We start from the raw sequence: 22,348 nt of genomic DNA on the forward strand, positions 1-22,348 counted from the left end.
AGGGCACATCACACACACTGTGTACCTCCCATTATGAGCAATAACACACACGTACTCTAATTAGAGCTTCAGGTTATGGGAGTCAGCCTCGGAACTCAGTGGAAAGGGAAGGTTTTTAATGTCAAAGCAATACATAATACTTTGTAAAAAGATGTGTTGTAGCACATTTAGCTTAGCTGCATTTCACGTATGGCCACTTTGAAAGAAGTGCCTTTAAGGAAGCTTTTCTTGTTTTGTTTTTTTTTATGATTTCGATTGTTTTGAATAAAACTGTTAACAAGTAGGAAGAGACTTGACCTCTGATGACTTTTCCACATCTTTTATGGTATACACTATAAGTATTTAAAGTGAAATACAGTCTATACATATATATCAGGGCTGTCAAATGATTCCAAATTTTAATCAAATTAGTTTACAAAATTAATCATGATTAATCAGCATTTGCAACTATGTGTGAAAGATTCCCTTTTTACTGTATTTTTTTTTAACAAAAAAAGATAAATGACAGGACAGCGGGTTGACATGGTGCGCATGCGTTAATTACACAAAAAATTTTAATGTGATTAATTGAATAAATTAGTTATCGCCATTAATGTGCTATTTTTGACAGCCCTAATATATTTATAAGCCTGAGGTACTATGAGATACAAGTTGCTAATAGTAGATTGTGGCTGGCTGCAGAAGCACAGTGAATATTTGTTTATAGTCTGGGTACACAAAAGCACATGTTGTTTTATTAGGTATGCTGCAGCATGCAGGGTGAAGAAGAAAAGTCTACCCTCGGAATACATTTATTGGTGTATAAAAACAAGATTTATATATGGTCCCCTCACATCTAAAAAACACCTTATTATTTTTAGCTCGTCATGCATTTGGTCTCATGCATAAGGTTCACAAACACACGATCCAACAAAGCGTCCAAGCCGATAACACGGCCTTTCTGAACAGCAGGGAGTTGTTGGCATTAAAGAGCTTTAATGGGTGAATGAACAACTATTGGTGTTTTTTGAGGGGAAATCAATCGGCAATGGAGAACAAAGTTAAAGCCTTCACTTGGACTCTATCTGTGCACAACGGGAGCAGAAGCCAATTGATTTTGATTGTCTACAGAGGGAAACGGTGCTGTTTCTCATGGCAGGCAAGAAGACGGTGTGGTGCATGTGTGAGTATGCGTGTATGTGTGCATCCTTTGCTTTCTAGATGAGGCCGGTTTTGAGGTCAGAGCCGTGACGAGACGAAGAGCGTCCCAGCAGCAGGTCCTTTTCGTGGATGAGACTGTCCAGCAGGTCTTCTTGCCTGTAGTTGTGGTAGACCTTGAGGAAGGCCAGCACAGCGATCCCCAGCCAGGTGAGCCATGCAGCCCACAAGCCAAACTGTAAGAGGAACAAAATAGAAATTAGAAGTGTCTGTAATTATAAGTGACTCTTTTATGATGATGACCCACCTGAGCTATAGCAAACTGGTCATAGAAAGCGGAATTGTTCACACCCAGCTCTAGATCAGTGTCCTGCAGGTCCTCGCAACTACATAAAACAATACACAAAAGGATGATAACATTTTTTTAACCAAGAATGGCACTAAGGAGAGCACAGATAACCTTAACATGTTTAGTTTAGTTTAAATGTTCCACTCCAGTCCTGAAGGTGGCAGTAACCTGCGTAAAAGATGGGTGACAACCACCACACACGGTTAGCTTGTTTCATGACAGCTCCTACTACACAATTTGGCAGGGAAGTAATAGCAAAAAGTGAAAGGAAATGCCACTTTTCCATGGCTTAGAACCAGCCCGGCTCTGTTTGCCTCAGTGTAGGGCAGTCACTTCAAGATAGTACAGTGACAAACTGAAAACAACGCTCCAATTAATATCCAATGAATCCATTCCAGACACTCCGAGACTGTTAACACAAAACACATTTAATAGACAATAATTATAGTTTTACATGCAGAAAGTGATGCAAAAATAATTAGAAAATGTCAAATGAATGGACAACTGAACATTTAACATTTTATCTAGTTTTGTTGGAAAAAACCCACAAAACCATCAATAAACAAAATAATAAACACATGATTCTGCTGCAACTGCCATTTATAAAATTGTAAAAATCAAACACAATATCAACTACCTTGCCGTTTAATATAAACAATTAAAAAAACAACAACCGCTGGCAGCAGTGACGCTGCGGAAGTGCGCCGGCGAGGTGGGGATGTGTGCTGTGTTTGACTCTGGACGCCACAAACATGCTACAGTAAGTTTGAATGCTTATGTGTTGTTGTTCCAACCAGAAATGAGTGTTATGGATGTAAAATGACACCTGAAATGAAACCTGTCACCCTCAATGCACCACCGGGTCGACTGTTACGCAGGAACCGGGCTACATGTGTATGCAATGCAGCCAATGACGGCGCCACTCCCGTCACATTTACATACCTCTGAAATGACTACAGTCTTCTCTTTAAGCTGTAAAATTCGGAGGTCTCCCACCCTGGTCTCGGTACGGTCCATCGCCTTTCTCTTTTGTGCGGTCCAAGTGTTTGTTATGTTGTGTATTTCTCTACAACTCTGATATAAACAACCTAAAATGGCTCCCGCGGCCCACAATGCATGGCGCGATCACGTGCAAGTATCATGAGATTTCGTCGTAAACAAACCGGACGGTATTTTGGACACTAAACTAGCGGGCGAACGCAAGCCAAGGCAAAAAAAAAAAATCTGTTTTATCTCAACACCATCTCAACAACGAACCATCTGATCGAAACCTCATCTCTAATTTTGCATTATATTTGTGCTTGGTAATGAAAAAGAAGAAGTTGTGCGTCGTTTTCTCACCTGCTGGGCATGTTGCCTCCCTCTGTGATGGAGTCGCACCACAGGTTGAAGCCCACACTGACCATGGTGCTGGACAGGAAGACGGTGAAGACCACCAGGGAGCTGATCAGCAGGTTGAGGAAGGCATTGAAGATGGAGCTGCAGAAACAATGGCGGGAATGATTCTTAGGAAATCCATTCGATAATATAATACAGTGGTGCCTTGGTTAACATCATTAATCCGTTCCAAAAGGTCCGTCTCAAACTAAAACGGGCTCTAACCAAAGCAAATTTTCCCATAGAAAATAATGTAAATCCAAAAACACACAAAAAACGTTAACACAAAACACATTTTATAGACAATAATTACAGTTTTACATGCACAAAATGATGCAAAAATAATTACAAATGAATGGACAACTGAACACTTAACATGACTTTTACCTAGTTTTGTTGGAAACCCCCCCCCAAAAAAACCCCATCAATTAACAAAAATAAAAAATAAACATATTATTCTGCTGCAATCACAGTTTGCAAAAATGTAAAAAATATATCCAACTAAATATCAACGTACTAGAACCAATTAATGTACCTTAATAAAACGCTGCCGGCAGTGATGTTGCGGAAGTGCGCCGGGTTGACAGACTGTCACGCGGGAACCAGAGAGGTGTATGCATGTACTGTATGTGTGTGTGCACCGCAGCTGATGACAACACCCGCCTCTGAGCCATACCTCTGAAATGACGACGGTCTCCTCTTTAAGCTGTAAAATTCGTAGTACTTGCATCCTTGTCTCGGTACAATCCATCAATTTTCTCTTTTGTGCGGTCCATGCATTTTGTTACGTTGTGTATCTCTCTCTAGCCCAGCAAATCTCATATAGACAAACGGCACGTGATCCAAGATTGTGGCGTCAACAAACCGGACGGTATTTTGGACGGTAAACTAGCGGGCGAATGCAAGCCAAGGCAAAATTTTAGCAAAAATTTTGGATGTAGGCCTGTCACAATAATCAATAAATCAATTAACCACACGATAAATAAAAACAAACCCGATAATTTTGACGGCGTTGATATATTGACATGTGCGTGCGTGTTTGATTTCCTCCTCTCTCTCCACCACACAGGTCATCAGGACGAAGGAACGTTTGCTTAGGGAAGTATTTTCCCGTATTTTCCTTTCTTGCCCAAAGTCAGCTGGGATAGGCTCCAGCATACCCCCACGACCCTAAAGGATGGAAAGATGGATAATTTATCATGTTGTTTGTGTCATTGATTTTATTTAAAAGCTCTTGACATTCCAATTACAATATGAAATATTATTGAGAAATTAAATTGTATTGCTTTAATATATTATTATATATTATTATTATTATTATTAGTAGTAGTATTATTATGCCATATTATCTATATTATTATTATTATTATTATTTTTATTATTATTATTATTATTGTTATGCCATATATTAGTATATTATTATTATTATTATTATATTATTATTATTATTGTTATTATTATATTATTATTATTATTATTATTATTATGCCATATATTATTGTTACATTCATGAAAAATGGTCTCAAAATAATGTTGACAATATTATTGTTTATCGTCAATAATTTTTAGGACAATTATCCTCCAGCATCGTGACAAACCTGTTTGGATGTTAACCAAAAAATGTGCTAATTGGGTTGTACATTAACCAAGGTACCACTGTATTACTGTATAATATAATACATATTTTTCAATATATATATTTTAAAGTGATTATGTGCAAACAATGGCATTGTCATGGCATCCCTGAAATATTCAGCTTGCAAAGATCCAACTAGATTGTTCTGGTGTACCCATATGATGTACCGACCCATATTCTCACAGCCTCTAAGGGGCATCTGCATGATATGTTGAAATTGCTATGATGTGCTGTGATGTAGTGATTAGCATTACAGCTTTAAGTGAGTGAAATAGAGCTAGGCCTGTCATATAACACTATGTCATACTGACGCGTTGATGATTAGGTTTAAGGCAGCCCCTAACTGTCGTTCCTCCGTCTTCTGAGCATGACTGCCATTCTTATACTGTATGTGTCTGATGGTGGGAGCAGCTTGCAGTCAGGGCGTTGCAGGGGCATTAAAATCTTAACATTGAATGGTTCACTACTCACTCGTCGTGTCCTTTGCACAGGAAGAAGAGCAGCCTCCAAGCCTGCACTGCGGACAAGATGAGGGAGGCTATCCCGACAAAAGTGATGAAGCTGCAGGACGACTCGGGTCCCCACTCCTCCACGATGAATCGCTGCTTCGACACGGTGATGTTCTCATTCTGCCACATCCCACGCGTGAACAGCAGACATTTCCCCCCAAAATCCTCCGTGTTTTCGGACAGCGGCACCACGGCGATGAAACCGAACACAAAGGACAAAAAATAGAGAATGCATTGGGCGAAAATTAAATTGTCGAGGGCCATTTTTTCCCTCCTCCGTGCAGGGTCCTGGAGAGACCGCGCATGCACAGTGTGGAGACAGGCGCAGCATCCACTGTTGCCAATTCCTCAGTAAGAAAAGTAGCTATTGGCTGTTCTAGAAGTCGCTCATCACCTCATCACTATCACCATCACCTCATACAAATAAAATCATTTTAATTAGGGCTGTCAAAGTTAACATGTTAATGAGGCATAAACGGAAGTTTTCTGTAACAGCACTATTTTTTTACGTGATTAACATGCGCACGTCCTGTTTGACCCTCTTCCCACACCGTAGTTTGAGGAAGTAGCTGTGAAAAGTTTATTCTGATTTATTATATTCAAATTAGCTTCAAAGCCCTGGCAGATGGCTCTCGCAACAAAGCCAAAGTTATTTGTATCTACTGTCGCTGCGATTTGAATTGTCACTAAGTTGACCTGCCAGAGAGAAAGGACCTGCGAGAAGTTACTGAAGCACTGCCGGTATTTTTTTTCTTGTAATTCATGCAGCGGTATCTTGGCATAGGAGTGTACCAACTAACGAGTGTTTTTTTAAGATGCGAGACATTTCTAGACTGATGTTTTTGCGTTGAACTGCTAGCTAAAATTTGGGTACGAGCTGCTAGTTAACGGCAGGCATAGCCGAGGACAGCTGTTTGGGGCTTATGTCAATGTCATCATAGCTGAAGATCTAGCAGTGCTAGCATTAGCTGACTAGCTAGTCACCAGGAAAGATCGTCAGTAAAACATACGTACTTTATAGGAATCTAACAAATATGCACACTGGCACTCAATAAGGTCGGCAAATCTTACCTTTATGCATTTCCACATAGTATCAACATTTGGGACCAAATATGAGGTGAAAGAAAAATGGTAAAAATACAGTATAGTTTGTCTGTACAGCGTGGGACAAAGTTACATGGTGCATTCAAGGACCGTCAAGCAAAATGCGACAAGAGGGGGGGGAGGGGGGGGGGTCTGAATGTATATTGGTTTTTTAAATAAAATAATGTCCCATGTTCCCAAAATTGACACCCCTTTACATAAAATTTGATGTAGTTATTGTAGTTGCGTATGAAATCGTTCACCACAAAAGAGATTTACACCCCTACTTATTATTAGGGATGTCCGATAATATCGGCTCAACAATATTATCGGCCCCATTTTAGCATTAAAATGTGATATTGGTAGATATTGGTATTGGGTTTCTTCCCTGCAATAAAAATGGATTTAAAATAAATGCTGTATAGATTTTAGATTTTAATGTTGACATGGCCAGGATGACACCACAGTTTGTTCACATACAGTGCAAGCCCACCTCCTTTGCGGGTGAGGTGTTCCTGGCATGCCCACCCGGACAGAGACCTAGGACACGCTGGAGGGGTTATGTCTCACAGCTCGCCTGGGAATGTCTCGGTGTCCTTCCGGTAGAGCTGGAGGAGGAGGCCGGGGACCGTGAGTCTGGGCTTTCCTTCTTAGACTGCTGCCCTCGCAACTCGGACCTGGACAAGCGGAGGAAAATGGATGGATGGATGGATGGATGGATGGATGGATGGATGGGTAGATAGCACTTTGATGTTTAGCACTTCAGCAACTCTCTATTTAAGCAAGAGATGTTCTCATACTATTACAGGTTATCCACTTATGTTGCAAACATGTAGCTGTTAGCATGCTAGCTAACAGCATTGTTAGCTTCATTGTCATAGTACGCAGTACATACTGTAGTACACAGGGGAATTATTTTGAAAGGCAAACCCCAAAAGCCACCAATTTGGTCTCAAATGCTGGGTCAAAGGTTAGCAACAGGTAAGAGGCCTGTTTAAAATGTATGGCAATTTTTCCGGTTATTATTATTACCTTTACATTGAACTTATTATTTGTGATTCACTAACAAAGTCAAATTTCGTGATGTGTATGCAATGTTACTATCCATCCATCCATCCATCCATCCATCCATCCATCTTCTATGCCACTTCTCATTAGGGTTGCGGGGTTACGCTGGAGCCTATCACAGCTGATTCCGGGCGACAGGCGGGGTACACCCTGGACTGGTTGCCAGCCAATCACAGGGCACATATAGACAATCAATCATTCACACTCACATTCATACCTATGGACAATTTAGAGTCTCCAATTAAGCTAACATGCATGTTTTTGGAATGTGGGAGGAAACCGGAGCACCCGGAGAAAACCCACACACGCACGGAGAGAACATGCAGTGTTACTATATAAGAAGAAATGTAACCGATTAGGACCAGCACACATGACCAATAATGACCTTTATATAAATACACAACCGTACACACACACACACACACACACACACACTAATGAATTGTTTGATACAAAAAAAATCTGCTCCGCTTCACCAAGGCTGTCTGGATCACTAAGTCCTGCTCACAGCGCCATCTACTGGACAAGTGCATCATGTCTTCTCTTTCTTGCTTGATGTACTGTGCAGCTTTTGTCAGTTGAAGCTGCTGAAAGAGAGAGAAAGAGGGAGAGAGAGAAAGAGGGAGAGAGAGATGGTGTGGGACTAAATAATTCAAGGACTGATTAGAAATGTTTGAAAGATGTATCGAACTCGGAAAGATGCTGATGTGAGGAGCGTCAACACCGACTAACTAATAAGAGACTAATTTGACAAATCAGACAAAATGAATAGTGCAGTTTCCTGGAAAGTCTCCAAGGCTCGTGGTGACAAGTAATTTATATGAGAGTTGTGCACACACTAGACACTTATTTGTATCCATCTTGCAAACTGCACAATTTTGCATCCACTCTGCACGTGATTTATGTGCAACTTGGCGCTGCTCCTCACTTTTCCACGGCGGTATCAGACGAGCTTTGTCATTGTACACTGCAGCACTATAAAGCAGATTTCATTTGTCGCCTTAGCTTCGTTATTGTTATGTATATTTTATGATGCCCGTGCATTACTGCTGGCTGTTTTTTCTTATCATTGGTTGCATGACAAATTGCCCAGATTTCCTGCTATGAATCACTTGTACATCAGCGTACTCAGTAAAGATATATTTTCTAAAAAGACAAAAGCACAAAATATAATCGTAATAATAATGTGGTGTGGTGTTGGCACTCGCTACCCATGTAGAGATTGTCTGCTAGAGTTACCTGCAAGGTCACAGAGAACCTGTGTATTCCCCAGTAAACAAAAAGGAGACTGCAGGCACACCCACACACGGACAGCACCAAAGCTACACGTTTAAATAAAACAACATGTGTGGGCTCATGAACTCAGCACCCAGGGGACACCCACAGCAAAAGTGTGTCAGGCTGAAATATGTGTTAAGTTATTCACCCGCCTCCCCTGGAACAGACCAGAGAGGTAGAGGAGGAAGGAGGAGGATGCTAACCCAAATGTAGTCCCGGGATTCAGACACGGGGCGTGCTGGGCAGCAGAAAGCAATAGAAGCTCATGCATTTTTCATGAGATGCAATGGCGGCAAAGCAAACGTGCTTTATCAAGCACACTGAAGAATCTTAAGTGCGCTTTCAAGGACACCACGTTAAGACTTTAAATTGGCCGCCATTCATCCTTGCATGTAACCACACACAGTCTCACCCCAAATGATTTTGTGTTGGGTGTTAATAATAATTTACACATGATCAGAAATATATAGAATAGAAAAAACGTCTTTAAAGTGTGTGTGTGTGTGCCTTTGTCATCACAATGTGATGTGATTGTGAACAATTAAGACTATCAGCTTTCATTTACGAAGTTTCACAGAAAAATGCATTTTTCACCAGCGAGTAATTGAAACACCCATAAAAATGTCAATACGAGGCTTGCTCCTCCCCCTCCGAACCCTCCTGCTAGCTTGATGTTGACGTTCTCCATTTTGAAATAAACATTTGCAATAAATGTGACTTGTAGTTATTAGATTAGATTCCGCTCCATAACCCTCCCTGTCTGTCCTCAATATGCCTCACAGACTTATTAAACACATTCAAGTATAGAATGTATAATCGGTGCTCACCACTCATGAATGATCACGTAAGATCATCAATGAACAGATGCGGACTAAAAGTTGCGGTTTCACTTCTCCATCTCACAGCAAATACTGTATGGTGCGTTCAAGGACTGCAGAAAAAAGTGCGAAATCTCAGTGGAGCATAAAGTCGTAAACATGTACGTTTTAACAGTGGTACATGTATGCTGTACATTTCACCTGTATTTTTCTTTTTCAAAGAGCTTAGTTTTCTTCATTTTTGCTTTCTTTTTCCTGCACTCCAAATCACTAATCAAGTCAACAAAAATAATTTGTGATATATAATTTCTGAAATAACAGCCTCTCTCTTGCTTCCAATGAGTGGAACAGGAGAGACATATTAGACTATGACATCAAAAAGCCTCCCTTGTTTTGGAATCGGGACAGATGAAACTGAAAGGTAGACTTGTATCGGAAGGATGAGAAGAGAAAAGGATGGAGCGACTGATGATCATGTGCCAAACATGGTGGAGGCAGTGCTACGGTATGGACATGTACGGTGTGTCAAAGCATTGTGCCCTTCGCCGTGAAACATTCACACCCGAACAAAAGCAAGCAGCATCCGCACAGACACAATTACATCCTCATATCCTGTGCAGTGATGTGAGGGATCTGATGAAATATCCTGTTTCCATTAATCTTTCCCCGAGGGGTGCAGGAAACTGGGAGCACTGGGCCAGCCGCTGATTAAATGCTCCTAATAAAAGCCATTCATCTCCTCTTGTTGAAACCACAATGTCTAAACACGTGCAATTAGGAAACACAACACTAACCTGTTGGTGTGTGCAAATGTTGCCCATTCAGGAAGTACAGTACTCCATTTTGTGGTGTGTTCGGATAGATAAGCAGACAGATAGACATAGTCCAAAAAACTGTGGTACACACATCCAGTACACAGACCCAACGTATAATGATCATACATGAACACGGTCTAATTAGGTTTCACCTGCCAAACACCATATGGACCTAAATCCTGGACTAAATGATGAGGTGACGCCATGGTGGTGAAACAATTATCCCATAAAACATGGCTAAAACAATTAACCGCTCATATTCTGCTAATTATATTACACTGTCTAACCGTGCTTTGCTCTGATCAAGGATCTGTTCGCAGAACGGTGACGTCAAGGAACAGACGATATTGAAATACTGCATTTACTGTATTTAGAAAATGACATCATCGCAGGGATTGATTTTTATGCAGGAGGACAGGAGAAGAGACAAGGGGGGGATGGGGCTGTGGTGGTAAAGAGGGCACCTGCTGGCTTGTGATGAAGCAAAATCCTCAAGAGACCAACATGAGCTCATCCAAGAGGCTGTCAGGCTTCTGGACTAGAACAAGAGCGTCCCCTAAAGACCACCGATGGCTATAGGCGGTGGATGAATGGGTTACTACATGTTCCCCCGTCAGCAAATTGCAATGCTGTGACAATTTCTACAAAATATTTCATTCATTTTCGACCATTTTTACTTTTCAGGGTCACGGGTGAGGTGGAGCCTATCCCAGCTGACTTTGGGTGAAAGGCAGGATACACACTCGATTGCTCACCAGCCAATCACAGGACGTATGGAGACATTCAACAACCATTCAAACACACATTCGCACATACGGAGTCTCCAATGTATGTTTTGGGAACGTGGAAGCAAAGCAGATGTACACACAAGCACGGGGTCACTTGATTGTGTTGGCGCTGTTTCACCTCGCAGCCAGGTTCATAAAACTTGCTTTGTGCTGGCACACAGTGTTATTTTGCACTACCTCAAATTCCAACTTCACTTGAATGTCTTAATAATAATATTGAGAAATTTGAATATTTCAAAAATGTAGGTAGCTGCTTTTCATTACAGGGTGACGGTGGGTCCCGCAGCCAAACAAGAGAACCACTGCTGTAGAAAGCACATTTACACCCTTTCTGCGGATTGTTACGATATGCTGTAATATACTAACTGGTGTTATAGTCTTTCTTTCAGTAGCAATTCTTTTATTTGCAACTGACCTTCCACAATCGCAAGGTGGTGTGAGGACAAAAATCCCTGCAGCACAACCAGACAGATGGCAGGAGGTCTGCTGACAGGAAGCATGCAGGGGAGGAGTAGGGTGTTGCCTATAGATAAGTGATTGCAGCGTGCTTAATACAACCAATCTCTCGCGTAGCAGCCAAGACCCCCTGCCTTTATGATGTGTGTGTGCATGCTGACCCCTGCTGGGCTGCAATGGAAAACAACATTTCGGACATGGCACTACATCAGCAACATAAATGCTTTTTTTTCATTCTGTCTGCTTTGGGACATGAACAGCAGGGAAACGTTACCCCGTGGCGCCATCTACTTTCATTTATAGCCATAATTGAAGTTTTAATTGTAATCATTGTACGTCTTAACGATGACTTACAATATTTTGATGAATACAGAGTCCTTTTCTGGCACCATTTTCTTTATTTTTAATCCCTTGAAAAGAAATGCACTAATCTGCAAAGCTACTAGATACAAACAGCCATACAATAGCAATTCCATTTTTGCTGTTCAAAGTCATTTATACAAGAAGTAACATTGGCATGTATGCATTCAACAAAAGAAATGAATCAAACACATTTCTTCTCTGTTAAATGAAAAAAAAGGTCTACTTACATACGATAAGAAAAACAGCACAGGGTTTTGCATAGCTTGTTTGTATTGTAGACTTGGTACTATAAGGCACTTCATGAAAAATAAATACATCTTTTTTATTTTACATAATACAACCGGCTGCATCTTCACTTGCAAGGTTACATGAAAAATGCACTAAATGAATCCACTTGCACTTCTCTTTTGGCATTATTAAGTCTCAACATTCTTAAAATCACTACGTTGGATTCTTGTGCATAATTTCACTGACTCGTAAAACACTAGTGTTTCTCAAAAAGACAACACATTGTGCAATGATGGGGGGGTTATGCACAGTAAAAGGCAATGCTGTCAAAGCCCCCCCCCCAAAAAAAAACAAAAAAACCTGAAAATGTGAAGGCTGAAACTGCGAGGCCATGGAGGGCAGCTCTCCTCCTTGCTGGATAAAAAGGTCATTTGTATCCTCTCTCCTGAGGCCGTCTCAGTGTTGGTGGGGTGACAGGGTGGAGATCAGTGCGGTAGCCCTCCCCCGGATGGAGGTAAGGAGGATGGGTCTGCGCTATCCTAGCTGATCTTCGTACTGTTTACGGAAGCAGTCTCCAGCTGGAAAGAAATCCCAGCAGCGCTCCTGGTACATCTTCCACACATACGACTCCTGAGTGCGGACATGCAAATTGGCAAATGCAAAATATATAATATTATTTTTTTTATTACTTATTGTTGATTTGTAAGACACCTGGTTTTCAATATCATAAAATTAGCATCCTTTGCTGTTTTCTAACTTCCCTAACATTTGTGACACGTTTTGCCAGTGGGTTTTCGGGAAGAAATGCTCGGACTCATTTGGGGGGGAAGTTGTTTGTTGCCACCTGCTCTTTTGCATGTATAAATCTGTATAGTGAAATATAAGACGACCTGTCTTTTTGAGAGTTTCATTACGGTTATTTATTTCGGTCAATATGTCGTGTGTGTGTGAGTGTGTGTTTATCTGCAGATACACACACACACACACCGTAATTTCCGGTGTATAAGCCGCTACTTTTTTCTTAAAGTTTGAACCCTTATACAGTGGTCTTCTAATCTTGTGACATTTCTTTTACTTCAGAACTACTACTAATCTTTTAAATACTGCGCAGTCAGCGAGGAGCCAATCAGGAGCTTTCAGTGCACTCACGACGAGCTTGTCAACCCATTGGAATTTGCAGGAGGTCATTACTCAATATAACAGTCTGACTCATGGTGTCACCTTACCAAGAACACTAAACTTGTCACACAGCAACTTAACACGTCTAATACCCAAGATATACAAACAAGTACCAATATGAGTTTAAAATGAAAAAAAAAAACTTTCAAAGTTTTCCCATAATGCATTGTGTCTAAGCAAGGCATTCATTGGTGCCTGCCATGGGGCTGTAATGATGGCAGCCTCCCTCTGGGCTCCTCTGGCTCCCTCTGGTGGACAGAGCCAACATTGCATCATACATTTTCTATGTCGCTTGTCCTCCAGTGAAATTCTTTGCTCAGACGCAATGCATTATGGGAAAACTTTCAAATAGTTGTTTTTTTCATTGTAAACTTGTATTGGTACTTGTTTGTATATTTAGGTATTACACAGTGAAAAAGTGTTAGCCCCCTTCCTGATTTCTTGTTTTTTTTGCATGTTTGTCACACTTAAATGTTTTGGATCGGCCACTCGGTTCACCACTGTTCCATGTTTTTGCCACTTGTGGATAATGGCTCTCACTGTGGTTTGCTGGAGTCCTAAAGCTTTAGAAATGGCTTTAGAACCTTTTCCTCTTGAACTCAGCTGTGATAAACCACAGTGATGTTTTTCTCCATGTAGGTTTTTCTCCCTTAATAAAAACAGTTTCATTTAAAAACTGCATTTTGTGTTCAGTTGTGTTGTCATTAACTAATATTTCAATTTGTTTGATGATCTGAAACATTTAAGTGTGCCAAAAAAAAAAAAAGAAATCAGGAAGGGGGCAAACACTTTTTCACACCACTGAAGTTATTATTATTATTATTATTATTATTATTATTATTATTATTATTATTATTATTATTTGCCAAGTAATTTCTTTCATAAACATTTTGTCCTGCTGTAACCATCCCTAAAAAATGTGTGAGGTCATTGCTACTTCTTGTCACATTGTGTTAAATAAGAAGTCATTTGAGGTAATCATACTGTACCTGCCCAGTGTGCTCAGTCTCGTCCTTGTTGATGAGGTACATCAGGAAAAACCTTTAAAAAAAAGCAGGTTCAAAGAGAGCAACACAAATATAAGAGAAGATAGTTGCATCACCACTAGTGAAACATAACAAAAACTTCCAAAATCTATCTATCTATCTATCTATCTATGTTTTATTTACTTTTTAATTTTTCTGTTTACATGGATGTATAGCATAAGTATACTGATACAAGTGTTATGGAGCAATTCCCCCTAGTTGAAGGGGTCTGGCGGTTCTTAAAGGTTAAATGATGCCCCATTTGGAAGGAACAGGCATTTGTGTGATGAGTAACACAAGTAAGAGTGTGCATTGCAGCCATGTAAAATGGTGGTCACACCCTGCTGTGGAGTGGCACTACACTCCTCAACCAAGAGTCTTCACAAGTTAGCTTGTGCGGTTGTGTTAGGCCCTGTCCACACGGAAACCTCCCTGGGATTTTTTTTTTTTTTGGCAAGTTGAAAAAAAATTTGCGCCCACACTGTGCCCGATTAGTAAATAGTTGCATCTAGACGGGAAGGGATCACTGAGTGAAAACGATATAATACACAAGGCACACAACTCTTTGTGGTGCTGTAAATAGACACACAGACGGAACCACGTGACACACCGAACTATAGAAGAAGACAGAACGCATGTGTATAAGTCCATCGTCCTCCACTTTCCAAGGCTCGTCTAGATTTATGATGAAGAGGAATTAATTTTGGAGGCGTTATGGAATATAAGACAACAAAATATCCGGAGAATGTCGACTGGGGTGGGTCATGCCAGTAGAAATATTCAGATATTATGTAGGCGTATGTGGGTTTTCTCCGGGAGGATAAGTGGTATAGAAAATGAACTTACTTTTTTAAAGTGTCACTTAACAACCTTGCTCTCTTGTTATCAGTATAATAATTATGTCTAGTCTTCAAAACACTAGTTGTGTGTATAAGTTGTTTAACATAAACACGTAGCGTAGGCCTGTCACGATAATCAATAAATCGATTAATCGCACGATAAATAAAAATGAAGTCAATAATTTTTTGTCAAAATCCAGACAACAGATAGTGATTTTTATAGTGCAATTTTAAGTGCAATTTTTGATAAAAGAGACAGAGAGTCCATTTCATTTTCACTGGGGTTTTTCTGTCTTTTTTTTTTTTTTTTTTTTTACTTTATGATGTTGTTTGTTTAATTTATTTAAATTAAAAGCTCTTCACATTCCAGTTACAATGTTAAACACCCTTGAGAAATTAAATTTGCTTTATTATGCCATCATTACTTTATTTAAAAATTGTCTCAAAATAATGTTGACAATAATATCGTTTATCTGCAATAATTTATCGCCCGGCAAAATTTGTTATCGTGACAGGCCTAACGTAGTATATCCAGCTTTAAGATAGTGAGGCTATCACAGGGTTTGGAACGGGTAGCTCCTGAGCTAGTAGTAGCTCGCCAGCTGATGTGGAGTAGCTCGCCAAAGAATATTTGCTTCAACTTCTGAGTATTTTTATAACTGTTCAATGCAGACATGATACCTGTATTTAATGACTGTTGTCCAGACTGTTTGAGTGGAGAGTTGCTTTGTAAATAAAGTATAATTTAAATATTTCCAGTCATATAAAACACAAATAGCTCACTTTTCCTTTTTTTTGGTGCTAGAAGTTGGATAAACCTGTGCTCATAAATATAGCCACTGAATTTATACTGTTTTATACTGTCCTGTTTAATCAGGACAGATCTTTTTTTAAATCATTCCTTCTGAAAGTTCTGCATGGCCCAGTTCGGCCCGGGCCACGGCCTGGTGGTTGGGAACCCATGTTGTAAATCAATCAAAGTTTGAACTCATATGATGATAATGATAATGATAATGATTCAGCTGTTAGGTGGTGGTTTCTGGTCTATAGTAAATATTGAATGAGTAATAAATAATTGTGTATGACAGTCATAACATGACATGTAAAAAAAAGTCAGTCTGGAGCCCTGGCATGATTCCCTCAGTGACTTTGTCCCTATGACTATGAAAAGTGAACTCTTCCAAGTGGAATACTCACAGGTAGTTGGCCAAATTGTGCTCTTGCAAAGTGTGAGTCTCAAAACCATGAGGCGTTGTGTCAAAGTAGTCGTTTCCGATCCCACAAATGAAACATTTTGTCTGAGGAAAGAAAAGAGAGATGATGACAGTACAATCCAAGTATTTGTTTGGTTAAATAATAATAATTTGTTAATATTAATTAAATAATTTGTTGTTTATTTGTATTTGTTTTTTTAAATCTTCCCTCACCTCCATGTCCTCTTTGACTTGTTCCTGCTGGTCTCTAAGCTCTCCAAAAGCATCAATGATCAAACCTGCAAACACCAACACATTGTTTATCGTGACTGAGCAATTTTATGTCATGTAATGACTGTGTGCATCTCCTAGTGTACTGACAATTTGTGGTGCATCCTGTCAGGACAAGACCCTGAAAATACGTACATTTTTATGTACATTTACTGTTTGTACAGTACTACTGAAAAGTTTGGATATACCTTCTTATTCAAACGTTTGTCTGGTCATCTAAACAGTCTCAATGATGGCACTCACCCTGGATGATGGCCAGGAGGATGACGATGACAAAGAAGAAGAAGGTAATGTCAAAAAGGATGCGGTAGAGCTCGTAGGGGTCACCAGCCGGGTCTTCAATCTCATCCCCAATGCCTCCCCCTGCTCTCACACCAACGTACATGTGGAACAAGTAGCACTGCGTAGGAAAGATCAAAGTTACAGCGGGCCCAGTAGCAAACAAGACACTTTTTTCGGTCTTCGTCTTGCTCTTACTGTCATCATGTCGTCACACTTCATGTCTGGCTCGTCGTCATCTTCACTCTTGTTGTAGAACTTCCTGAAGAAGTTGAAGGCCACCACAGTGTAGAGATAGACCACGACGGCCAGAAGGCCCACTGTTAGCACCAGCTATAGACACACACAGACAGAAGAATCCCATAAATTGGCTTTATTTTATAAGTACACACAGATATGATCACAGTGTCATTGTTCATCAGCATTTGTGTAGGTTGTCTCTGCATGTAAGACTAATTGTTACAAAAATTGTGTAAGACAGAAAGAAGACCAGATTAAAGTATTGGTACATCATTTGTGCAGGTTTTAACCGTTGAACCTGGATTTTATTAATGATGGCTAAGTATTCTTCCTGTTAAATTGGGTCACTGTTAGGGATGTCCGATAATATCGACCTACCGATATTATCGGCCCGATATTGGCATAAAAATGTAATATTGGTAAATACCGGTATTGAGTTTTTCTCCATAATGACAACCGATTTAAAAAAAACTGCTGTATATAGTGCAATATCTGTGAATTGTGTGTCTGGGCTTTTAAGGGGCGAGGCCTAGAAACTGACGTGTGCGATGTCACAAGCTAGAAAGAGGCTAAATGTGGTAGCTGGGGACTTGAGAGTGTGTGGGTGTTGGCCGTGGGCTGTGGCCGACAACAGCCCTTGTGTGAATGTTCACTGTTTTTTTTCTGCTATTGACAAAGCGATTGAAATGCGTTGGCGACGTGAGTCTCTCCTTCACCACAACCAGGGGCATTACAATAGGCTTATGGGCTCCAGTACGGGCTGTCGTGGAGGCATCCAGTGCGGCCACTACGTGGGAATACTTTGTCACATCCTGTGTTATTCCTCACAGTTGGAACTGGGCTTCGATGTGTTGAAAACACAGGCGTGGGTTGTGTCGCCGGCGCAGATAGCGGCGACGTAAGCCAACTTGTTAGCTTGTACGGCCTCGTTGTTGTCACTGTTGTCAGTCGACATTTTCAGCCACGTCGAGGGTCACGAAATGTGAAGATGCGATTCACAACGAGACAAGAGTGGAGGTAGGTGGCACCAATCAGTTTACTCTCCACTCAACTCAACAACACTTAGCAACAGCTAAGTGGCTACAACAACCCCATGACCCGGAAACGGAAGGACACTTGGTGAATGTCTAAAACAATACTGTGTGTCACCACAATGTGTTCATTCCACGACAGGAGATACAGTATGTGACGTTACACATATCGGTATCGGTTGATATCGGAATCGGAAATTGAGAGTTGGACAATATCGGCATATCGGCAAAAAAGCCAATATCGGACGTCCCTACTCACAATACATGCATGAATGGTGCCCAAATATGGAACAATGGCAAATATATGTGTTTTCTGGGAGCTATTTACATTTTTGTCAATTTGGCAGTTCTCACCTGTTTGCCGTTATGGGTGACGGAGGACAATATGGTGCGAAGCGTCTTGAATCCCATAGCGATGTCCAAGAGATGAGCAGCAAAAAAGAAGTTGTTGTAGTGGCCCAGAATGGACATGGTCGTGTACCATACAAGGTAGAGGAATGACTGCCACGGAAAAACATGTTTTAAGGTAATTAAATCCTGTCATCCATCCATTCATCTATTCTGCATTCGTCCACTCATACTTACATTATCGGTAAAGACCACACCCAATTTCCAAATATGATACATTGTATCAATTGAGCTCAACCTGTGTACAGAAAAATAATCATGAGGGCTTTTGTCTTCAACGTGTTTCAATGCGGTGCTTCCTTATCCATGCCATGTCTCACCAAGACACCAATGAGGCTTCCTTGGTGACAGCTTCCTCTGTAGGGTTAAAATCAAGAGCACTTTTGTCCAAACCCAGCAGCTCTGCTATCCTCTCAGCTCCATACAGGTCACCATATTTCTTGATCACCTACATGAAGAGCGAAAGAACAGAAGACTGACTCTGTAGCTACTAAATGAGAGATTATTATGCATGTTTTACAGATCAGAATAGTTTCTAGGTGTCTTGAAACATGGCCATGACACGCTTCGGCCAAAATATGCAAGGATCAAGAGTTACAGCATACTAATAACCCTCTCACAGCCCTGTTCAGAGACCTGTTCACAAGTGTTTTGGGGAGGCGCTCCTAACTCATACAAATGAGCCACGACTCACTCCATCTGCTCTACTGCAGTAGCAGTCAGATGTGATGTGCTGGTCCTTTAACAGCAGGGGTGCATATCAAAGCTCTACCATAATGGCACCGGTGCTGAAGTAAACACTAGTAACCAGACTGAAAATCTATCAGTTCCCTATTTCGGTGTTAAATTAACAGTTACTATTAGGGTTACAACTATTAACTAATAGTTACTATTAATTAATTAATAGTTAACAGCAGTACTATTAATAGCAACTACTATTAATAGTAGGAACTGTTAAATTGTTACTATTAATTAGTAGTTACTAAGGGTGTTATGAGACAACCAACTCAAGAGACGAGACAATGCAGGAGATTGGGTCCATGAGATGAGAGGAGATTTTAACATTCATTTTAAGAAAAGTGCAATGAAAAAATTACTGGACAAACTGGATTTTTTTATTTAACAGAGTCACAAAACAATGCAGGTGCGTTTTGAAATATTTATTGTCCCACAAGTTGATGCTCAAAGAGATTATTGTCAAAATTGTTTATATTTATATATACTGTATTATAATAATAATAATAATAATAATAATAATAATAATAATACAACTCACTATTTTTTTCTTATCTACTTGTTTTTGTCTATTTATGACAGGGCTGTCCAGCTGTCCTTTGACATTTATAATAAAAAAAATTATAATAAAAAACAACATATACATACACATACATTTAAAGACAAATCTTTGTGTTTTTTTGTGAGTATCAACAGTTGAGCTTTTTACATTACGCCCTTTTGCTCTATTTTTCACTTATGCTGGGTTTTTGTTTATTTTATTTCTGCAATGGAGGTGGAGCTCACTCCTGCTTGCCTGCTCGGCGGATTCTTCACCTTCCTTGATGGCTTGTATTTAATTACCAAATAAATGCATGACGGAAGAAACACTTACATGCACACCCGCACTCGCCAAATTGTCAACTCGGATTGCTTCCATGTATGAGGTGTGTTATGAAAGTTGGGGCTTAGCAATGGGCCACAATAGAACTCACTTAATGCATGACTCTTGCATGCAAAATTAACTCACACATTTGAACACATATTGAAGTGTTTAATTTTTTTTTCCCTCTACTTGAATGTCACAAAATTCCAGAAAAAGAAAAAGGCATTGTGTTTTGACAAAATGTGTATGTTTTTTATTTCAAAAGTACCGATTTGACACATGTATTAGATAACATGTAAACGATAACCAACCCTATTTAAGGGCTGAGTGAGCAACAAATGACGGACCTGAGTACCATTCTTAATTACCACATACTTCAAGTAGTTCGGTACCTCTGACTAGTTAGGTGTTTGGTACGTGGGTCAAAGGCACCTCAGGAGGGCTTCGGAAGCAAACTGATTTCTCTTTTTCCACTAATTCTATTGGTTATATATTTTTTCCTGTGCAGTCTGTGATGTCAAAGACCCAACTACTACCATCCAAAATATAAAATATTTAGTTTTGAGTGTATCAAAGACTAAAATGACTTACTTTTCGTTTGACAAATTTATCCCAGTAGTTGTTGGGGAAGGATCTGAGAAAACACCACGACAATGGTATTAAAATCTCATAAATGTCAAAGCAATGATGTCAACGAGCAAGGTAGACGCACGGCGTGTTAATGACCAGCCTGTCCCACTGTCCTTTAATGTCATCGTCTGACGGCTGCTCTGTGATGTAGAGGCCAGCAAACTCCAATTTCCTGGCTATCTCCTTCTCACGCTTGAACACCACCAGTGGCACCTTATACACACACACACAAACACACACACAATTATATATTCCTGTACAGTGTTGTAAACATCTTTATTATAGATTGTTTCATTTGGAAAGTACACTATAAGGACAAAAGTGCAGTGGAACCTTGATAGACAAATGTCCCTTAGGCAGTCGTTCTCAATTATTTTTTGTCATGGCCTCTCTAAGGACAGAATTCACAATGCTCATCATCAGTGGCTTTGCAGCACTTCATTTACTTTTAAGGGTGGTTTAAAAAGCTGAACAAATAGAATTGACAAGCACGCATATAAAGTGTAGGAAGGCCAATGCTTTTGTCCATATAGTGTACTTGTTAGTTTATCAGTAGTTAATAATGATGTACGTGTACCTTCAGGTAGTAGTATCCGACCACACACAAAAAAGATATAATAGTGTGCAGTATTGCCAGACAGCGAAGAGTTGGTGCCATATAACCTGTGCTCTCTTGCAAGATAAAATATTCGAGAGAGCCTTCTTCTTCTTCCTCCTGCCCAGTTCTTCCTCGACCATTCCAAGGGTCGTCATCATCCGTGTTATCGCCAGTCACCTGATAACATTTAGAATTATTTACAGTATTCCTTATAAATTATTATTTGATAGTATTTTTAATAATGCATTCAACTCACTTTGTAAAAAAGAAGAATGAAGTTGATTGCAAATGCAACAAAAAGTGCCAAAAATCGCAGGTTGTAGAAGTTTCTGGCCAGGTAGTTCTGTAAATTAAACAATATTAAAGACATTTTCACCAAATATTTATCTGCTATAGAGGACAAAAAACTGACCAGCATCTTGGTCTGGTAGATTTCCAAGCCAGCAAAGAAGCTCGCTGTGAAGGCCTCTGGTGGATCTTTCTTCAGGCCGAGTCTCTTTTTAGGGGCTTTCTTCTCCTCCAATGAGAGCTCGGGAGGGGCTTCATCTTTGGCCTTGTCATGGTCCTTCTTCTCACCATCTTCAGAGCTGCACCAGGAAACATCACATTAGGTGAAATACAGTAAGATAACTCACATGAATAGGAGATCACAAATCTCCAATACAATTGTATAAAAAAAACTCACTCTGCTTTTTCTGAGTCAGATTTGTAGTCTCCATTTGAAGCTCTCTTCTTTGCAGCCATCTATGACAATAAGACACATTTAAGCTCTCTAAGGGTGCTGCCTGTCATGGTTAGGTACTGCAATGGGAGTACTAGTGTTCCAACATACTAGTGTATATACCACCCTCTTCCTGCTCAGCCATGATTGCTGATTGCCAATAGCTTCTCTAAGACTGTGTGTATGTGTGCGCACAATACGGGCATGTGCCTGTGCATGAGTCGTGAGTGCATGAATTTGCTGATTATTATTTATGATAGATATATATTATGATATATATATCTCTATATATATAGATATATATATCTATATATACTTCGTATGTTTTTTCGGCATTACTTTGTGCTCTAAAGCTGATGCCATGTGAATTACTACTGTGTGGGATCAATAAAGTTCTTATCTTATCCAT

The 22,348-nt window shown here is 40.0% G+C and overlaps 2 protein-coding genes and 1 long non-coding RNA gene across 8 annotated transcripts in view; all 3 read right to left on the reverse strand.

Moving 5' to 3' along the window:
• Positions 1 to 231: 231 nt before the first annotated feature.
• Positions 232 to 5,525, reverse strand: LOC129192866 (transmembrane protein 179). The gene is made up of 4 exons (XM_054797271.1): positions 4,971 to 5,525; positions 2,828 to 2,965; positions 1,445 to 1,523; positions 232 to 1,373 (listed from the first exon to the last, which is right to left on the reverse strand). The coding sequence occupies exons 1-4, from the start codon at positions 5,270 to 5,272 to the stop codon at positions 1,197 to 1,199; spliced, it is 696 nt and encodes a 231-aa protein (XP_054653246.1). The 5' UTR covers positions 5,273 to 5,525; the 3' UTR covers positions 232 to 1,196.
• Positions 5,526 to 6,327: 802 nt separating this feature from the next.
• On the reverse strand, positions 6,328 to 10,195 carry LOC129192867 (uncharacterized). The gene is made up of 3 exons (XR_008573512.1): positions 10,050 to 10,195; positions 7,636 to 7,746; positions 6,328 to 6,768 (listed from the first exon to the last, which is right to left on the reverse strand). It is a non-coding gene; the product is annotated as an uncharacterized LOC129192867 (long non-coding RNA).
• A 1,509-nt stretch (positions 10,196 to 11,704) lies between these two features.
• Positions 11,705 to 22,348, reverse strand: part of LOC129192313 (ryanodine receptor 3-like) — a 159,920-nt gene continuing 149,276 nt past the window's right edge. For all 6 annotated transcript variants that reach the window (XM_054796205.1, XM_054796207.1, XM_054796203.1 and 3 more), the window contains 15 exons: positions 21,904 to 21,962; positions 21,631 to 21,805; positions 21,475 to 21,561; positions 21,198 to 21,395; positions 20,703 to 20,833; positions 20,582 to 20,624; positions 18,711 to 18,838; positions 18,568 to 18,628; positions 18,337 to 18,483; positions 16,910 to 17,044; positions 16,676 to 16,832; positions 16,376 to 16,440; positions 16,146 to 16,246; positions 14,074 to 14,125; positions 11,705 to 12,535 (listed from right to left, as the gene is read on the reverse strand). In XM_054796205.1, coding sequence (XP_054652180.1) covers positions 12,440 to 12,535; positions 14,074 to 14,125; positions 16,146 to 16,246; positions 16,376 to 16,440; positions 16,676 to 16,832; positions 16,910 to 17,044; positions 18,337 to 18,483; positions 18,568 to 18,628; positions 18,711 to 18,838; positions 20,582 to 20,624; positions 20,703 to 20,833; positions 21,198 to 21,395; positions 21,475 to 21,561; positions 21,631 to 21,805; positions 21,904 to 21,962 — 1,635 coding nt within the window. In that variant the 3' untranslated portion in view covers positions 11,705 to 12,439. The remainder of the gene's footprint in view (positions 12,536 to 14,073; positions 14,126 to 16,145; positions 16,247 to 16,375; positions 16,441 to 16,675; positions 16,833 to 16,909; positions 17,045 to 18,336; positions 18,484 to 18,567; positions 18,629 to 18,710; positions 18,839 to 20,581; positions 20,625 to 20,702; positions 20,834 to 21,197; positions 21,396 to 21,474; positions 21,562 to 21,630; positions 21,806 to 21,903; positions 21,963 to 22,348) is intronic.

Source organism: Dunckerocampus dactyliophorus, chromosome 13 (genome assembly GCF_027744805.1).
Source record: "Dunckerocampus dactyliophorus isolate RoL2022-P2 chromosome 13, RoL_Ddac_1.1, whole genome shotgun sequence".
Lineage (NCBI taxonomy): Eukaryota > Metazoa > Chordata > Actinopteri > Syngnathiformes > Syngnathidae > Dunckerocampus > Dunckerocampus dactyliophorus.